Source organism: Phalacrocorax aristotelis, chromosome 3 (genome assembly GCF_949628215.1).
Source record: "Phalacrocorax aristotelis chromosome 3, bGulAri2.1, whole genome shotgun sequence".
Taxonomy (NCBI): Eukaryota; Metazoa; Chordata; class Aves; order Suliformes; family Phalacrocoracidae; genus Phalacrocorax; species Phalacrocorax aristotelis.
In genome coordinates, this window is record NC_134278.1 from 93,378,303 (window position 1) to 93,398,404 (window position 20,102).

Genomic DNA, 20,102 nt, shown 5'->3' on the forward strand with positions numbered 1-20,102 from the left:
GTAATCAGTCCTGACCTCTATCTCCTGATAATGTTTGTCAGGGAAAGACTCAGTCTAACGGTTTATTCTCTCCTACTCTGAGAGGGAACAGATATTCCTCCTTTCATTCACACACTGAAGACAATATATCAGGCAAATAAATTAAAATCCCAGCTTTTGCTTTTGGCTTCCCAAAAGCAAAAGGCGCTCAGTTAATTTCCCTTGGCAAGGAATTGCTAGTTTCTTAAGTCAAGAGTTCAGCTTCATACCCTTGCAAGGATATATATGATAACAATGTTTTCTCAATGGCTGTCCAAAAAAAGAGACCAAAGGTCCCTGTTTCGTTCTGGGGCATTACCATGCAATGTCTAAGACTTTTTTCCATGGTGGTGGTTTCTTCTGGGAATCCTTTCAAATGGCCTGAAGATAGAGACTGAACAAAGGCCTCTGCACAGATTTGCTATTGCTTGGAAACAGGATTCTTGAGGCCATGATGTGCCTTCATCAGGGAAGACCTCTATTCTTTGCTAATTGGCAAACAGACACACCATAAGCCATCTGGCCTAAAGACCATACTTTCTTGCCAGGGCTTATCCTGCACTTAAAGCCCTGAAGCTCCCAAAATGTTAGCTCCAGTTAATGGTCTTGAACTACTCCGTGGCACTTACGCCATGGGACTCCATGGGTACTTACACATCTCTACCCTTTCTTCCCTTGCAAAATGGAATCACTTGCACTTCCTGAGTGGTTGCAAAGACCTGCATCAACTGCAGACCATGGACTTGATATATTGTACTTGATTTGGTTATTATTAACTTTGAGTTTTTCCCTCTGAGGCTGAAGTATCCTTTGCTGGGCAAACCAGACAGGGTTTCCCTAAGGCAGGAGGAAGGAGGTAAAGCAGTGTGGTCAATGCAATCTGCGGGGTTAATGGGGCTATGCCACTTCCCATCAGTGAAAGATTTGGCCCTCTGTGCTAACAGCAATCCATGGGTAGTGTTCTGGAGCAGGGCACCCCAAACGTGCTGTTAAAGAACATGTCTTTCAATTATTTACAAATGCTCAAGTAACTTTCTATGCAATATTTTTTAATTATTCACTGTAGCTAACTTAAATTGCATTGCTTTACTTGGGGTGGGGTGAAGGGGGAGGGAAAAGCTACTCTAAGTACTAATTTTATTACTGGCTATAGACATTGCAAAAAAGTATTACTTTAATTGAAGTCGGTGTTCCAAGGAAATTTCTCAACATGGAAATTAAACCTCTTTCCTAGCATACTGTAACTCCTCTTCTCTGGGCTTCCAAAACCATCTTTTTTTTTTTCCTAAGTCTAGTACAAACATAAAGTTTCATCTTATAGTTTGGCTCTTTTTTTGGAAAGAGCATTGGCCTCAGCAGTGATTTCTTGTTGGGCATGCTTCCAGCTGTGCCTTCAGGAGGTGCTGCTGTTGTTAGTTCAGCTGCCTGGACAGCATTGTCCACAACTAGACATCACCTTGGCCTTTAGGCCCTCATCAGTGAGTTGGACTGTTCGTAGGTCAGGATCTGGCACATGAATGTTGAAGAGCAGAAAAGGACTTCAGGAAAATCTAGTGTCTCACATGCTTTGCTTTCTTCTCCTTAAGCATGCTATCTCAGGCTGCCAAGCAAGCAGAAAATCAAAGTATGCATTATATATGTGAAGACATGAGTTCTCATTTTTTGTGCAATTGCTTAGATCAGATCTTGACAGGATGTGGCTGTGAAGTTTTTCCACCGATTTCCCATCAGTCTCTAATTGTGTAGAGGTCCCAGCCCATGAAAACATATCACAGTGTTAGCCAGGGTCCCTCCAGGTACCATCTCTTGGTGTGGGTAAACCAGCATTAGATAAAAAGTGGAAAACACAGATAAGTAGGAAGCAATAAAAAGGAGGAACACATCAACAGACTGTGTTAGAAATGCTGTAGCTTTCTGGCCTTGCTGTGGCCAGACTCTTCCCCAGTCCGTTTCATTGCAGCGACAGGTGCTTCATGGGAGCCCATCTCACCAGCTTCCTCTCCCAGTGCCAGATGCCAGGCTTTTAGGCAACTCTCATCCATGGTTGTGTTTGACTGTGGACAGGTAAGCATGCCTTGTGCACTCCTGTGCTATGACTTGGAAGTTATTTCCTAACTACGTGTCCCAAGCTGCATCCAGCCGTGATGAATGGACCTGTGGTTGGCCTCAGCTGGTCGCCAGGTGCCCACCAAGCCGCTCCATCACTTCCCCTTCTCAGCAGAAGAGGGGAAGAAAAATACAATGAAAAGCTTATGGGCTGAGATAAGGGCAGGTACATCACTTACCAATTACCGTCACAGGCAAAACAGACTTGACTTGGGGAAATTAATTTATTGCCAGTTAATAACAGAGTAGGATAATGAGAAGTGAGAACAAATCTAAAAATACCTTCCCCCATCCCTCCCTTCTTCCCCAGGACCAACTTCTTTTCTAACCTCCTTCCTTGAGTGGTGCAGAGGGACAGGGAATGGGGGTTGCGTTCAGTTCATAACGCTTTGTCTCTGCCACTCCTTCATCCTCACGCTTTTCTCCTGCTCCAGCATGGAGTCCCCTGCTCCAGTGTGTAACCCATGGGATACAGTCCTTCATGACCTTCTTCAGTGTGAGTTCTTTCCATGGCATGCTTCCACAGACTGTTCCAGCATGGGTCCACAGCATGGTCACAGGTCCTGCCAGAAAACCTGTTCCTGCATAGGCTCTTCTCCACAGGATCACAGCTTCCTTCAGGGCATATTCACCTGTTCCAAAATAGGGTCTGCCACGGGCTGCAGGGTGGATATCTGCTCCACCATGGACCTCTGTGAGCTGCAGGGGGACAACCTGTATCACCATGGTCCTCTCCATGGGTTGCAGGGGAATCTCTGCTCCGACGACTGGAGCACCTCCTCCCCCTCCTTCTTCACTGACTTTGGTGTTTGCAGGGATGTTCCTCTCACATTTTCTCACTCCCCTCTACCAGCTGTTGTGTAGCATTTTTTATCCTTTCTTAAATATGTTAGCACAGAATCACAAAATCACAGAATGGTAGGGGTTGGAAGGGACCTCTGGAGATCATCTTGTCCAAGCCCCCTGCTTGAGCAGTGACACCTAGAGCAGGGGGCACAGGAACGCATCCAGGCGGCTTTTGAATGTCTCCAGGGAAGGAGACTCCACAGCCTCCCTGGGCAGCCTGTTCCACTGCTCTGTCACCCTCACAGGAAAGAAGTCTTTTCTCATGTTTAGCTGGAACTTCTTGTGTTCCAATTTGCGCCCATTGCCCCTTGTCCTGTCATTGGACACTGAACTGGACACAGTAGTCCAAATGTGGTCTCACTAGGGTGGAGTAGAGAAGGAGGATAACCTCCCTCGCCCTGCTGGTCACACTCCTTTTATGTACCCCAGGATACCTTTGGTCTTCTTGGCCACAAGGGCACAGTGCTGGCTCAGGGTCAGCCTGCTGTCCACCAGCACTCCAAGGTCCTTCTCAGCAGGGCTGTTTTCCAGCAGGTCAACCCCCAGTCTGTACCAGTGCATGGGGTTGTTCCTCCCCAGGTGCAGGATCCTACACTTATCACAGAGACACTACCAACATCACAGCTCAGCTTTGGCCAGCAGCTGGAACTGGCTTTGTGTGACATGGGGGCAGCTTCTGGCATCTTTTCACAGAAGCTGCCGCACAGAAGCAGCCCCTCCTCTACCACAACCTTGCCACATAAACCCAGTACAGGCCCTATTAAGTCCCTGAGAGTGAGCGGCACTTGAGTGGTGGAGGTGGCCGAGTCCCAGAGGCAACCAGGCAGCTGCTGTTCCTGTTAGCACTTTCCCTGGGTGCTCCCAGGAGCAGGGGACAGAAAGACTTCTTGCTTGCTCTGCAGGGAGTTGGAGGTGCTGGAGTTGGTACCGGCAGGGTAGTTTTTCGCTCCTCTTTTACAGCGTGATCATGCTTATTCACCATGCCCAAGAGAGAAGTGTCTGGGATTCCCCTCCAGATGCTGGGGTGTCTGAGACAGAGAGTAGACTCACATCTATTCTGCTTATGTTTGTTCTGTATTTCAGACCCTAGCATAAACCAATTCAGCTGCCCTGGCCCAGATCATCTCCACCAGTTCACACGACCTGCAGACATGGGAGTTGTTTTGTTTGTTTGTCCGTCTGTTTGTTAATTTTTTGAGTGTTGCATTAATTATAAATTTCCTCATACTCTGACATGTCAGGGAGGAAACAAAGAAAACCTCATCACCTCTTTTCTCTAGAAATGTAGTTTAAAGAAGAGATGACAGTATGTTTTAATCTTTTAAAAGTTCTCTCAAGCAAAATTAATATTTATTTTGTGCCCAAAAGCATCCATTTCCTGATCCGTAGCTTCTAGTCTCTGTTATTCATAATGTGTCCTTTGGATTCTTGACATTCCCTAGAGACGTCCCAGACCCTGGTAACATGTCCCTTATTAGGACTGATTTCTACAGACCCTGAATTACTTGTGGGAGGACACTGGGGTCCTCCTCAGCAAGACAAGGCCACCTGGCTGTCATTGTTACTATGAGAGAAGTAGTCCCCCAGTACCAGCTCTTACCACTCCAGCCTCTTCATTTTGTGCTACTAATGGGGGCAGCTGACATGAAAGTTGACCTTTTGCTTGGTTCTTCACTACATTTGCTATCTCATGAATGAGCCTTTTGTGCATAAGTTGAGCTGACTATGGCTCAGACGAGTCATACATATAGGAAGCAACTGAACAGAAGATGCTTGGCTGCCAGATGGCAGGACAGCCCTGGACAGCAGCCCAAAAGATCTTTGTGTCAGTGAGTTCCCCAGCTCATAATGCGTCCTTGCCACTGTGAGGGACTGGAAGGGTTAATGTCTCAACCATTGTTGTAATGTGGGAGGTAGTGAACTGCAGATGGAAAATTGATGGACATGGGGCATAGGGGGAACGTTGGAGGATGTGTAGTCCCAGGTTCTGCTGTGCCTCACCTAGTAACTTGCAGAGGCCATACAAAGTTTATTTGAGGAAGGGGCTTATGACTGCCTGAAAGACCCCTCGCAACCACCCCTCACAGGGGCACCTGCGCAGAAGATCACCACACTTCTGGAACAAGAACCATATAAGCTCACAGGAGGCATAACTCTTTTAGATGTCTTTACCTGCTGGCACTGTCTCACCCATATTCCCAGCACTGACTACTAGAGATTATTTAACCACCAAAGCATATGCAACAGAAAGCTGTCCTGAGGGTCCTGGAGTCATTGCAAATATCGATATCCTGCAGGTAAATAAATAACCTGTTGGTCTGGCATGCCTCATTAAACCATATCAATAAAAGATCTGTATGGGGTGACTCAACAACAAACACTGAATTACTTGCTCTTACTTCTTTAAGTATATTGTTTCTAAAGAAAGAAAACAAAGTCCCCAAATAGGCAAAGGTCCAATTCCAATTTAGAGCCTGTCATTTTAGCGCTGGTAGCAAATGCCTTTGTTCTGTCATGAATTTCTGCCTTCCTTTGGGGTAACTGATATCTTTCAGGATGACCAGTATCGAAGTTGCCTGTTCTGTTCTTTGTTGTTTATACTCTTGTGCCAGATAGAGGCAGGGATCTGAGCATGCAAACAAGACTTGGCAGCTTTATTTCATTTCCTGCCACAGTGGCCCTCGCAAGACAGTCTCTGCAAGAGGAGGTCTGCAGATGTGAGTGTCCAGCTTAACTGCAGGTGCTATTCCTATTTGATTTCTCACTGCATCCTCTATTTCACATCAGCTCTTGGGGAAGACAAGTGCTGAACACCTGTAGTGAAGCCTAGTGTGACAGACCCCCTGTGAGTTCCTGCTCTTGGAGTATGCTCATGCCACCACAATAGTGATGATGGATTTGTGCTAAGACCCTGGATCGGTCAAGTGTGCTGTCACTGCACTAACCCTGCCAGAGCAAATGTCCAGGTCCCCCAACCATGCTGCTAGTTTGGAGTCCGGCAGCTCTGGAGTCTGCTGTGCATCTGAGTGCTAGCAGCTGGTTTTTGGAGATAACAGCCTTCTGCTTAGCAAATGATCCATGTGAGACAGGTGGAGTATGGTTTCTTACTGCCAGCAATGGGAAGGAGAATATATAAATAATGCGAAGAGTTGAACAGCTGCTTTGTTTACTACTTCTGTATCTCTGGCTGCTGCCGTACAGAAATCAGCTATGATGTATTTGATGCCAGGTGGCAATAATACTTAGATCTCAGTGGAAATCTGTATTTCTTTACAGGATGGAGCGGTACTGTCAAATGAATATTGCCCTGGCTGAGAGGTATCTTTGAGCAGCCTTCTGGGCCTGCCAGACCCTGCTTTACACAAAATGTAATCTACATATGTAAACATATGTAATATATGTTTATTGCTCTGTATAACTGATTGACTACTTTCTGATTGCACAGACTTCAAATCAGGTGCCTGGCAGTAACGATCTATTTCAAGAGGCATGTAAATTATCTTCTGTCCTGCCTGGAATTCAGCTGTGCAGCTGGCCACAGAAAAACCTCAATCTATTTCCAGCTTTCACTTTGGCAGGTTATTGATGTGTAGCTTGTAACACTGTACCTCAGCAATGCTAGAGAAATGATGGCAGTAGTCATATTAACCTTTTCAATCAGCTACATGCTGGTTTCACATTGATCTGCTAAGAGCCTGGCAGTGGCTTCTGTGACTCACAGATGCCATCTCAAAACAATTAAATACCAAGGAATGTCATTGCTGAAGGACTCGTAGCAGCAATGTCAGAAATATCGACACACCTTCAGAACTGCAAGTCTGTTTATGACCTTTCTTTTGGCTTCATTAGCAATACTGCTGTGCAATTCCATGTTAACTGTTACGAAAGGCCACTGCACCTGCTTATTTCCCTGCTTCACTCTGAGCACGACCAGCAGCTGTAAGGCCCATGTTGACCACCTGTGTACCAAAAGTGGAAGAGTAACCAGGCAGAGCAAGCAGAAATTGCTCTAGATATGTATGTTGGTATAATTTTGTATTGGTGTCATGGTTTTGGCTGGGATAGAGTTAATTTTCTTCCTAGTAGCTGGTATAGTGCTGTGGTTTGGATTTAGTATGAGAATAATGTTGATAACACGCTGATGTTTTAGTTGTTGCTAAGTAGTTCTTACACTAGTCAAGGGCTTTTCCAGCCTCCCATGCTCTGCCGGGTGCACAAGCAGCTGGGAGGGTAGAGGGCACAGCCAAGACAGCTGATCCAAACTGGCCAAAGGGATATTCCATACCATATGACATCATGCTCTGTGTATTACCTGGGGGGAGCTGGCTGGGGGAAGCAGCGATTGCAGCTCAGTGACTGGTGGCATAGGTCGGTGGGTAGTGAGCGGTTGCATCACTTGTTTGATCGGGTTTTTCCCCCCTGGGTTTCACCTCTCTCTCATTATTTTCTTTTTCATTATATTATATTATTTTTGTTATTATTACTGATTTATTTTAATTATTAAACTGTTCTTATCTCAACCCATGAGTTTTCTTACTTTTGCTCTTCCGATTTTCTCCCCCATACTCACTGGGGAGTGAGCAAGCGGCTGTGTGGGGCTTAGTTGGTAAATGGGGCTAAACCACGACAATGGGGAAGGCACAAGAGTGTCACCTGGTGCCACATCACACAGAATTGTTAGATGCAGCATCACTACAGCCGCTACAACTCTGTCATGCGTATCTCTGATAATGTGGACATCTGGGATTCACATGTCACCTCCTCCATAAAACTGATGCTTATGCCTAAATGACCCATGGACTAAAAAAAGAGGGGGAGAGGCAGAGAAGTGGAGACAGAATACTGACCAAGCCAGGAATGCTTCTGACTAAAATTCAGTGAATGTGTGTATTAAACACCCATTGAAGATTTCAAATTACTGAAAGCTGTCTGGTTTCAGCAGCTGTGCAGCATCCATAGATTAGCAAAGAACTGTATTGTCTTTGTCACTGACCTTAGCAGCTGATCTTTGGTCCCAGAGATACACTTCTGTAGCAGTACTGCGGTTTTACAGCACGGGAGCCTCCACAGGCCGGCACAGCAGAGAGGGAAATGAAACACCATGCAAACTGTAGACAGGAACAGAAGGGTAGCATTTGCTGATGGAATAGCTGATTTTGCTGGCACGGAGCAAAGGAGTGACCATGTGGAAGATGGTGTGCCACAGTTACTCCTGACTGGCTAAGGAGAAACACGAGGTTTTGGCAGAAACCCTAAAAACACTGTGGTAGTAAAAGGCAGCAGCAATCTGACAGGTATGCCCTTGTGCCCTCATGGATACTGCTGATGGCCTTGCTCTGGCATCTTTAATGACACCTTCCTCAAAAAGGATCCTGATGGTGCTCCTCAGTTCCCCAACATGTACAAAAGCAAACTGTTAAAATGCAGGTTTCCATGGGGAATGTATTGTGCTTTCTCCTGGCACCCTCCCCTACCTAGGCGGGCAACTGGCTGTTGTGTTTGCAGAGTGGGGCTGATTTGGCTCTTAGCAGGGAAGCTGGGAATGGGGCCCTTCCATGTGCCACCAAGGCCTGGATCAAGGTGCCCATCTGGGCTGAAAGCTCCCTGGTTCCTCACTATCCAGTGGCTCAGCAGGTTAAGAAGGGTACAAAAACTTGTATCTCCTCTACCTGGGGGGCGTGTTACTGTTCCCGGGCATGCAGATGTTTCCACCACACCCAGAGGATCCTCCTACTCCTTTTTAAAAATGCATTTCTTAGCATTAGCTGCTAAACAGCTAAATACTCCTGAGGCTTCCAAGTTGTAAGGCCACCCACAATTGCCTGTGCTGTCTCACCTCACCCTGAACCCTAGGAGCAAGGTCTGGCTGATTTTCTCTGGCACAGCAGCATGCCTTTGCTAAACAGCCAGTTCTGCTATTTTTGAAACTTACTTATCAGAAAGTGTTCAAGACACCAGTCTCTTCCCTGCTGAAGCGACCCAAAGTGAGTGAAGTCCTTCTGACTCCAGTAGGTCTCCGAGCTCCTTTTCTTTAGAGATGTTTCTTCTTGCACATCTGAAGTTCCTACAAAGGACGAACCAAAGCAGTGTAATGCATTTAGCTGACATATTTTTTAAAATGGGAAAGCATACATTGGGGAGTAACTTTAAACAACAGAGATTTACAGGCAATGAGCCCGGCAAAAAAACAGTGTTTATGTTATCACTTGTTAAAAATTATCAGTCTTGCTGAAACAAATGAGCTAGATTGAGACTTTGCTATTATTCAAAGATAGAAAAACCCTAATCAAAATCACATCTCCCCTGAATTTTTTGTCTGCTGCCATTAGAGTACACTATTCATCCTTCATTGGAGCAGGCAGCGTGCCTTTGAATGGTCCATTATCAGACTGCATCGCTGTCCCTCCCAGTGGCAGCACTGTTCACGCATCAATGACTAACACTGGTTCAAATCTATTTTACTGCCAAGTAAAACAGTTATCACTGGTGAAAAATTGGAGCAAATAAGGTTTGTTCCAAAATGTAAATGACAGCATGCCCAGACAGTAGGCTTACTGTAATTGTTTTCAGTTCTGGTAGGTTATCAGATATGACAGGATTTATCTCTACGCTGAGACAGCAAAGAAATAGCTGATAACATCACTTCACTGAAGGTATTCCAGTGCTGGACAGACCAGATACATGTCTTACAGGAGTGCAGTGGGACCCTAAAAGCACCAGGCTGCCTGACGGATACCTGTGGAGCGGGGCTTCTTCCGCCTTAGCTTCTCCCTTAGCAGAGAGAACAGTGGCTGCACCATGGTGTTTCAAGAACCAGTTGTTCCCACTTCTGGGCTGATCACCCCTCCGCTTCCTTTTCCCCACCATGCGTACATCCTTTCCTGCCTGCCACGACAGCGACATGCTGGCGCTAACCAGGTGCTACCAATGGCTCAGGTCACCTGCTTTCTCTCTACCTTCTCATGGCATCACCCACACCAGCTTCTTGCACAGCAACCAAGCACTAGCACTAGGTGCTTTTCTGGGCCCCAGCCCCCACACAAAGACTTTTGCAGGCTACTTGGGTCTCTGTGGAGCTCAGGGAACATGGGGACACTCAGCATGCTATTTCCCGTTCTAGGGAGAGAACTTTGTGTTCAACAGGGTAAGAGAATAACAGTTCAGAACTAATGGAACCAGATTTTTTAAAGGGTCTGAGTGAAACCCCAAAGCCCCCAAATCCCAAAACCATTCTGAGTCAATTCAGAACTCTGTTACTTTTTCAGACTTGGAAGGTTTTGCTCCAAGATGATTTAGCTTTTTGGTAAGTCCTCTCTTAAAATGTAGGCCCATTTGGGGTGTGTGTGGGGGGAATAATTGTAATAAACAACTCTCATGAAGGAGGAAATTTGTCCTCTTTGAGTGGGATCTTGAAGCTGAATGACCAGTAATGAACTCCAGCAACTGGCTTTCAGGACTACATATTACTCTTTCTCCATCTTTTGCAGTCTGTGCAGCATACTGAGACTGGCTAGCGCATAAGCCAATTCCCATTGACACAAGACAAAACATACTCACCCCTACACTGCTGGCATTGACCAGCTGTAGCAGTGTGACAAGGTAGAGTTGCTGAACAGCCATTTCACTGGCTGCCATTTTTTTTTCCTATGTAAAAAATTTGTACAAGGCAAATTCTTTCTCTCCAGTACATGGTACGCAGAAAGTGGCATTTTCATTAGACCTCAAGGGTGTGTATGGCTGTAGTGGATCCTCGTGCACCCCTCCAGGGAAACGTGCAATTACCTCTCTGAAATGCCTGTACACCCATGCACGCAGCATGGAGAATAAACAGGAGGAACTAAAGATCTGTGTGCAGTCGCAGGGCCACAATCTCATTGCAATTACAGAGACATGGTGGGATAGCTCACATAACTGGAATGCTGTCATGGATGGCTACTTACTTTTTAGGAAAGACAAGCCAGCAAGGTGAGGTGGGGGTGTTGCTCTTTATGCGAGGGAGCAACTGGAATGTATCAAGCTCTGCCTAGGGGTGGAGGAAGAAAGAGTAGAGAGCTTATGGGTAAGACTTAAGGGGCAGGCAAATATGGGTGACACCATGTGAGCATCTGCTACAAGCCACCTATTCAGGAAGTCAACAAGGCCTTCTACAGACAGCTGGAGGTAGCCTTGCAATTGCAGGCGCTGATTCTCATGGATTCAACCACCCTGATATTTGCTGGAAAAGCAATATGGCAAGGCGTGCACAATCCAGGTTCCTGCAGAGCATCAGGGGTAACTTTTTGATACAGGTGGTGGAGCCAACGAGGTGAGATGTGCTGCTGGACCTTCTATGAACAAACAAAGAAATTTGCTGATGATGCAAAACTGGGAGGAGTGGCTGACACACCAGAAGGCTGTGCTGCCATCCAACAAGACCTGGACAGGCTGGCCAAAGCTGGGACAAGGGAACCTCATGAAATTCAACAAAAGCAAGTGCAAGGCCCTGCACCTGGGGAGGAACAACCCCATGCACCGGTACAGGTTGGGGGCTGACCTACTGAAAAGTGGCTCTGTTGAGAAGGACCTGGGAGTGCTGGTGGACAGCAAGTTCACCATGAGCCAGCAATGTGCCCTTGTGGCCAAGAAGGCCAATGGTATCCTGCGCTGCATTAGAAGGAGTGTTGCCAGCAGGTCAAGAGACATTAATCTCCCCCTCTACTCTGCCCTAGTGAGGCCACATTTGGAGTACTGTATCCAGTGCTGGGCTCCCCAGTTCAGGAAAGATAGGGAGCTACGGCAGAGTCCAGTAGAGAGCTACCAAGATGATCAGGGGACTGGAGCATCTCCCTTACAAGGAAAGGCTGAGACCTGCGTTTGTTCAGCCTCAGAAAAGAAGACTGAGGGGGGATCTTATCACTGCTTATAAATACCTAAAGAGGATGGGGCCCAACCCTTTTCAGCAGTGCCCAACAACAGGGCAAGGGGCAATGGGCACAAATTAGAGCACAGGAAGTTCCACCTGAATATGAGGAAAAACTTCTTTCCTGTGATGGTGACAGAGCAGTGGAACAGGCTGCCCAGGGAGGTTGTGGAGTCTCCTTCCCTGGAGACATTCAAAAGCCGCCTGGATGTGTTCCTGTGCCCCCTGCTCTAGGTGTCACTGTTCAAGCAGGGGGCTTGGACAAGATGATCTCCAGAGGTCCCTTCCAACCCCTACCATTCTGTGATTCTGTGATCACCCAGTGCGTAAATAAGAAAGAGAGCTTAATTCTCTGCATGACGCAATTACTTCCAAAAGGAAGAACTGGGAAAAAAAACCTGCAGTGAACATATCTGCAGGAATTTATGAGAGACTAATTGGTTTTATCCTTAGTGACACTGTCAGGGTTACATCCTGTAATATGTGATATCTTAACGCTGTGAGAATGGGCATATTTAAAGTTCCTGAAGCTAAAATAAAAATCCTGTTTGAAATATTATGTCTCGCATCAATTTTCTGCCAGCAGCTGGTCTGTCAGCACACTACAGGAAATTCTTCTTTACAACTTCTCAGTACATTTTTGTTCCATAAGGTACAAAGCAATCATTGTGTTACATGTTGAATATATGACAAATACCGAACACATTGCAGGTTGTGTGCTTCTGCTCACTCATGCAAATCAAGCTATTTGTTATTACTGTAGTCTTTAATACTGGAACTAGTATTCATCAGGAAGAAGAATGGTAATGCAGGATATGAAAATGCCTGTATTGCAGAAGAGGGCATTCACACCATTAACTCTACTGGCTTTGCCACACTGAAGGCAGAAAAGTAAGTGGGGAAAAAAGCTGCTGTGGATCATGTCCAGCAGTTTTCCCTGCCCCAAAAACTGTTCGGAAAAAGCAAGAATTCATCCCCTAGCATTCTGCCTTTTCATTCTTTACATAATGCCTCATAGCCACAGTGGTAGGCACTGTGCAAGAGTAGGAGATGGTTCCCGCCCCAAGGGTACACCAAACAGTACAAGGCACATGCAGCATGCTGAACTGCCAGATCTTCTTGTTACACTTGCTGTTTAAGCTAGTTCAGGGTCTTGAGCAGTTCCTAAAGAGCATTTGGTACTTAACCTGCTGCAGTTCAGGGGAGTAACAGAGCTGTGGGGAGACTGCAAGCTGTGTTTGACAGCACTGCTGTCAGGCACAGGGGAGCCTTCTAAGCCACAGGCAAAGTTGCAAAGTTCATCAATGCAGGGAACAGCTTCTGCTGGAGCTCACTTAGCCCTTTGGATCCAATGGCCACCAGCATTCATAGAGTCACAGAATGTCCTGAGTTGGAAGAAACCCACAAAGATCATCGAGTCTAACTCCTGTCCCTGCACAGGGCAGCCCCAAATTCCCACCATGTATCTGAGGCATTGTCAAAGTGCTCCTCGAGTATTGTTAGGCTTGGCGCCGTGACCGCATCCCTGAGGAGCCTGTTCCAGTGCTCCACCACCCTCTGGGTGAAGAACCTTTTCCTAATACCCAACCTAAACCTCCCCCGCGCATCTTCCTGCCACAAGCGCAAGCATGCTTTGGCTGTCATTCTGAGCAGCAACGCAGAGCCACGGAGAAAAACGCTGCCTCTGAGAAGCCCGAGCCCCCACCCGCTAGAAGCCCTGCACAGCCCACTGCACCGCAGGTGCGCGAAAGGGGAACGCAACCACCGGAACAGAGACCGTAACCCCCAGGAAAACCGTGCGAGCCCCGCTGTTCACGCGAGGTTCTGTTCTGGGCAGAGCCCGGCGCCAGCCCCAGCGCAGACCCCGAGCTCCGCCGAGCCCCACGCCGCACCCGCAGCCCACACCCAGAGCTGCCGGCACCGGCTATTTACTTCAACCCCCTCAGGCCACGGTGGAGACCTGCTTCCCAGCAGCCCTCAACGCCCGCCCCACCGTCGGGCAGGGCCTCGGCAGCCGTTGGGGTCCTGCGACGGGCCTCTGTTGTGGAGCTGTTCTGACGCTTGCCTGTTGGACTTTTAACTGTGCAGCTGCTGGCGGGAAGGGGCCGGGGCGGTGGGGGCGTTTCAGTAAGTCTTCAGCCAAGTGTCAGCCGTCGGTTTTCGCCGCTTCGCCCTAGTTTTCCTCCGAGCCGGTGGCTCGCTGCCTTCACTTTCTCATCAGGCAGCGCGCAGGGCAGCTAAGCGCGGTGGCCTGTGGTGGGGGAAGGGGCCGGTATGGCGGCGGCGGTGGTGGCGATCGGCAGGGCGTGCAGCTATGGCGCCTTCCGAGCGGCGTGGCGAGGTGATGGGGGAGGACGCGGTGCCGGGGGCGCCTCCTCGGGGTGGGGGGTAGGCGGTCACCGCTCGTGGGCCCGTCTCCCGTGGCAGCGGGCCGGTGCGGGCAGTCCCCACGGGAGGCGGTGCCCTGCATGTGTGTGCAGGGAGGGCGGGCGTGCTGCGTCCCGGCCGCCTTCGCGCCGGTGAGAGCTCCCTGTGGCGAGAGCAATCTGTTCCCCTTGCGGCCAGCTGCCGGCCCGCTCTGGGGTCATAGCGGCGGGGCTGCCGGGGACGCGAGAGAGGGCGCGTCTGTGCGCCGGAGGCGGCTGGTCGCCGTCATACGTGGGTGTCTGTACACACGCGCGCTGTATTTTATAAGCCCTTGCACTGATTTTTCCCTCCACTGTATTAATTCCAGTGTGGAAAAAGTGCTTTGCTGTTTGTTGGACTCAGCTCCATCTGTGAGACTCAGCAATGGCTACTGTGGCACAATAATAAATGGCAAGTAATTAACTCGAAAACAACCCTTGGAGAAGCAAGAGCTGCTCTGTATGTGCGTGGATCAGAACACACCACAGTCGCATATATTCCCTTGTCTGTTCAATCGCTCTGGGTCCTACAAGAGCTAGATGAGAATTCTGTTTCATATTTAAACAATGTCAATGGGACTTTCCAAACAAATATTTTTTTAAAGCCTGTATTTTGCTAGGTAGCATGAACCTAGTTGCTCTTGCATGTGTTATTCTTCTCCAGGGCAGGAATTATGATTAATACCTTGTGAAATAACTAGCTTTACACTTGCATTGTCATTAGTGGGCAGGGTTGCTGCTGTCACTACTTATGAATTTCCATGTTTGTTTCTCCACATGCAGTAAACATGTACTTCATAAATGGCCTTTAGGCATGCAGATCTCACTCATCCTCGCCAGGTTTGGGGCAGGCCAGCTGTGCCTTTGCAAACCTATATCACTCATCCCATCAGAGTAATTTGGGCGGTAATGTAGGCCTTAGGATAATGGAGTGAGGTGGTTTGCTTTGTAGTTCAAGTATTGTTTTCTTCCCATTCTGTCTGCCCTTCTCCTCTTATGTCTTCCTGGATATTTTTAATTGATAGGAATCTAAATTTGTTTTCTAGACTTGCTGAATTCCTCAGTAGCCACTTCTTTCTGGATTTTAATCCTCTGCAGTCACTTTTCAAAACTCTAACCTCTACTGGAAAAAATAATACATTTAAGTATACTGAGGAGGAAAGGCGAGCATGTATATCTTTTCCATGAAGGGTCAGAGTTGGCTTTGCATTTTTCCTTCAAAAGCTATGGCTAGAAAATTGTCTTTTGGTGAAGGAGAAATGATACTGTATAACTGAAAACTTTTGCTGGGTGGCATTTTCTAAATATATAGTTAATTTTTATATAGATTTTTTTTGACCTGCGTCCTTCTCGTTAGAGAAAATTTAAGTCTTTTCAGTATACAGTGTATACTGTTTAAGCAGTATACTGTATAAACAGTGAATACTGCTGAGGTTTTGACACAAACTTAAGGCTGTGTAGGTGTAGTTACTGCAGTGCCAGGGGCACTTTAACCTTTGTATTGCTAAGTACCCTTCATTTGCAACTTTCCTGCCTGCCTTTCAGCAGTTCTGTCCCCTTTCACCCAAGCTGCCCTGGCACTGTTGCAGAGCCTTTGGGACAATATTTTCCCCTTTTTCTCATGCTGTTGTCCTTATGACCTTGCAGCTGTGAATCCCTTTGGTAGGTTCTCCTGGGTAGCAACTGGTAGGAGCAGGAAAAAATTCTCTTCATCTCTTTGCTTTCCTCTGGATTGTTGGCATCCCCTAATGATAAGCATTTTGGATTCAGCTAGCCTGCATGTACCCAGTGAGGAGTCTAAAAGGGTCCTGATGAAAAGTACACGTGTACTGTGGGAACTTCTTACAGGGGGAAATCTGCAGTGCTGGAGACAGCTTTGGGATACATGCTATGTCTTTCTGTCTCCTTTTGTTTTCACTTTATCTCCAAAGCGATTTCTGTCGTTGGAGTCATTGTATGCCATCAGCTATGCATCCCGCTAAAAAATGTTGGTGAACCTGTCTCAGAATCCCTTATACAGCCCAGGTAGCTTGTGTGCACTTAAGTTCTAGGCAAAAGTCAGGATGAACTAAATTAATGCCTGTGTGTTCTCAGGGAAAGCTGGTGACCGAGGTGGGAAGAAAGGCCAGATTACATTGGTAAAAGTGTATTCGAGGTTAGTATTAGAACACCTGGAAGCTGGGCATGTTTTTTGCTTTCATCAGAGGAGGATGTCCCTTCTTTCTCCTCCACCATGAAAGGCAAAATAAAGTTCTCTAGGTTTTTGTAGCTTCTACAGTCCTCTAAAAACTTCCTTGCCTCCACTCCTAAAAAAAAAAATTTAAGCAGTTAATGAATTTCTGGTCTCTCTTCTTCCTCAGGGCAGTCTATAATGAAGTTCTGTAGCCAAACTGAGCATTTGGGAAGGTTTGAAAGCAGGCCAGTGGTGTTCCCTTGGAGGAGGGAAACATTTTTACTGTCTAGTCACAGAGTATATCCTAAAGAAAAAAATTTTGTGCAGTTAGGCCAGGAAAAGTAAAAGACTGCAACTGCTCCTAAATAATTTATTAAAATAATCTGTGCCTTTTCAGGTGTGACCCTCTAGCTCCTTCTCATTTGCTTACCTTTGTGTTCTGTGTTTAGCCCAGGAAGATAGTGAACCTTTCCATGTGCAGTGATTTTTAAATGCATGGTTTTAGCTTGAGAAATTAAGTTCTTTGCATCTAAAATTTTCCAGGGTAGCTGGAGGATTTTTTGTAAAAGCAGTTTGTATCAGCGCAAAGATTTAATTACTACATGGGCCTTTCTTGACCACTTATGAGATGATGTGACAAAAATAGTAATGATTTTGAAGTGTTGTCTCTGTTGTGATTGTTTGTATAGAGTGCGTTATTTCTGTGCATAACAGTTTCATTTGAATAAAAAGCAGCAAGCAAAATGTCAAACAGAGAAACCAGGCAAAAAAAAACCCCTTCACGGCCCATTAGAGGCTAAGTTAATAGTGCTTGATATCTGCAGAACTGCAATCTGGAATTTAATCAGAACATCTCTGTTTCCTTGTACATAAGCCTTTTGAGAATGCTGTGATTATTTCAGCTTAGAGCCTCCCATAGGTATATCTGGAACTATACTTGAGCAATTTTTCCAAAGGTCTAATTATAACCACACAATAAGCATCTTGATGGCTCTTTTTAAAAGGTTTTTTTTTGCAGTGCAGTTCTTACTGGTGAAACCAACTTCATGCAGTGTTTCTTTCTCTCAGCTATGGAACTTGAGTAAGAACAGTTTTCAGTATTTAATTCCTGTGGAAAATAATTATAGGAGTAGAGGGGATTATTACATTGTTGCCAATTGTTTAAAAAAAAAATTAGCACTCAGGCTTGCTGAACACTGCATTCGCTAGTAAGGTAAATATGTGGATGTCCCGGATGCTTACTATCTTTCAGAATGTTAGGTGATACAGCAAACAAATGGCAATGCATGTCAATTTTGGGCATTGTAGGTGGTGACAGATGCTGCACCCTGTGCATAAATCTCCTAAAAGTGGCATGTTAAACCTGTATGTAGCTGAAATAAAGGTTAGGAAAGTTATAATGAAACAGGTATATTAAAGTAGTAGACTTGTATATGAACGAGGGTGAGTGTTAGAAAGAAATCTATTAGGAATTTAAAGTTTGCAGAAATTAGACTGTTAACCCATTAGGTTTACTTTTCCACCTGTCTTGAGATTCACTCTTCTGTTGCAGCTTGTGAGAAGAATGAAATGGTTTTATGGATATATCTATATTTATACTTCTATATAATTTTGTATTTAGCTAGCAAAGGGCAACACTTAATAGTCAGTGCAGGGTTTTAATTGTAACATTTGTAGCAGGGAAGTAAGGATCACTGGGGAGTTAATGTTAGTGCAGAGCATGACTTAAATATAGTAAGCATGGGGTTTTTTTCTGCTTTGTTGACATGTCTTTTGCTGGTGGCAAGACATCAGTCCAGCATTCATGACCTGCCTTGCTTTTACAAACTTTTCAGTTTTGAATAGCTTATTGTAAGAGACATTTTAAATTTTAAATAAAAGTCCCATCAGGGATGTTTGGAGCATGCGTAGGGAATGGAGGATGTGATGCATTAACTGTACAGTACTTACATGTCAAAATGCTGTTTTACTGAGATGTGACATTTCAAAACTGTTTATATTCTATAAATATTTTATTCTTTGCTCTCCTTTCAAAGTGTCTGTTCCCTTGGTAGCAGTATGTGTAGAGGAGTGTGTGGGTATACTTTATTAAATACCAGCACTTGGTGTTTCAGACTTCAGGAATCATGTGGGTTTGGGAGGTTTTTTTTGCTGTGTCTTCCTCCTCCCTCTTTTGCCCTGCTGCAATACAGAGACCAAAACAGTCTCATCTCCCAGTGTCCAGAATATGGTCAACACAGCCCTAGGCTTTCCTAGAGATATAATTTTGATTGCCAGCTCAGAACTGGTATTCTCTCACTGCCAGTATTAAAAGTATAAATTGCTCTCACTTTCAAAGAGATTGAATCCTTAAAGAAAATAGGAGATTTGTCACTGGTTTCAGTGAAGTCTCACCCTGGGCTTTAACAACTTTTACAATATCTGACTATTACAATTCATTATAGTACCTTTTTAAAATAATGTTGGATTGCCAGACATCTTGAGATCAGTTGAAGATCATCTGACCTTTTTCTATCACACCAGTGTTTATTTGGCTGCTTCTTTGTCTTACATTTGACTTTTTTCCTCTTCTGTGCCCCAGCCCTTCTGTCAGAATTTTATTTCTGCAGCAGTTATTAATCTGATTCCACTGCCTCTTGATTCTTCTTACTCTTGTCATTTTGTCCTGGTTTTATTGCCTCTTTATAGACTTTTTTCAGATTTCCATCATTGTTTTACTCCTACTTTCATTAGCAAAAAAAAAAAAGGTTACCATCTTCTGAAACTAACAACCAAAACAAAATTGCATTGCAAATATTTTTGTTAATGAAGTAAACTGTCTAATACTCTCTTATGTTTTGTTTTCCAAATGAATGTATTGTTTCATAGGAAGAGAATTTAGAATATGCTTTTGTATTACAGAACTGGGAAAGAAACCATCACCTCCCATGCTAGAAGTCCAGAGGACCAATTCAAACAAAGCAATGACTTTCTCACTGTAATGTTTTGATGTACGTTTGAGCCTGGCCCAGACAGTTAGTGGTGTTCCTGATGTTCTGAATCTTGACCAGTTATTTATCTCATTTTAGCTAATAAAATGTTGCTTCAGTAGATAACTCAAAGTGAATGTCTGTAGAGCCAGTTTAACAAACAGGATATAAGAGGGGTGCTCAGCGATGGCAAGGCAGAAAAGCTAAATTGATTCTTTGCATCATTATTCACTGGAAAAAGAAACAAGAGATTTCCGTATGGTACCCCTTGGTGGTGATGGTGGTAAGAGTTAGCGGATATTTCTGAAATTAAAATAACTGTGAAAGAGGTTATGGGACAAATCTGCAGGATGATCGTTAGCAGAATCAGAAACTATTCACAAAAGAATTCTAAGAGAACTCCAGGATGAAAAAGATGAATTACTAATAAGAGTGTGTAACCTCCCCTTTGAAATTGATTTGGTACCTGAAGGGTGGAAGGTGGTAAAAATGGCACCAATCTTTTAAAAAAAGCTTGATAAAAATATTATGCATGCCTTTAGTAATGGAAAACTCAACCTTACAAATCTGTTGGAGCTTGGGTGTGTTTGCTGGTTTGTCTGAGAGAGTCAGTAGGATAACGGTGATCCAGTTAATGCACTACATGCATGGTTTCCAAATAGCTTTTAGCAGAGTTCCTCACCACA

At 45.4% G+C, this 20,102-nt stretch overlaps 1 protein-coding gene and 1 long non-coding RNA gene across 2 annotated transcripts in view; one reads left to right on the forward strand and one right to left on the reverse strand.

Annotated features, from left to right (window-relative positions):
* Window positions 1–7,452: 7,452 nt before the first annotated feature.
* On the reverse strand, window positions 7,453–10,374 carry LOC142055072 (uncharacterized). The gene is made up of 3 exons (XR_012659797.1): window positions 9,707–10,374; window positions 8,903–9,034; window positions 7,453–8,078 (listed from the first exon to the last, which is right to left on the reverse strand). It is a non-coding gene; the product is annotated as an uncharacterized LOC142055072 (long non-coding RNA).
* A 3,725-nt stretch (window positions 10,375–14,099) lies between these two features.
* LOC142055071 (small ribosomal subunit protein uS5m-like) overlaps window positions 14,100–20,102 on the forward strand; it is a 71,171-nt gene continuing 65,168 nt past the window's right edge. The window contains exon 1 of the mRNA XM_075088511.1: window positions 14,100–14,210. Within this exon, the coding sequence (XP_074944612.1) occupies window positions 14,144–14,210 (67 nt within the window). The 5' untranslated portion in view covers window positions 14,100–14,143. The remainder of the gene's footprint in view (window positions 14,211–20,102) is intronic.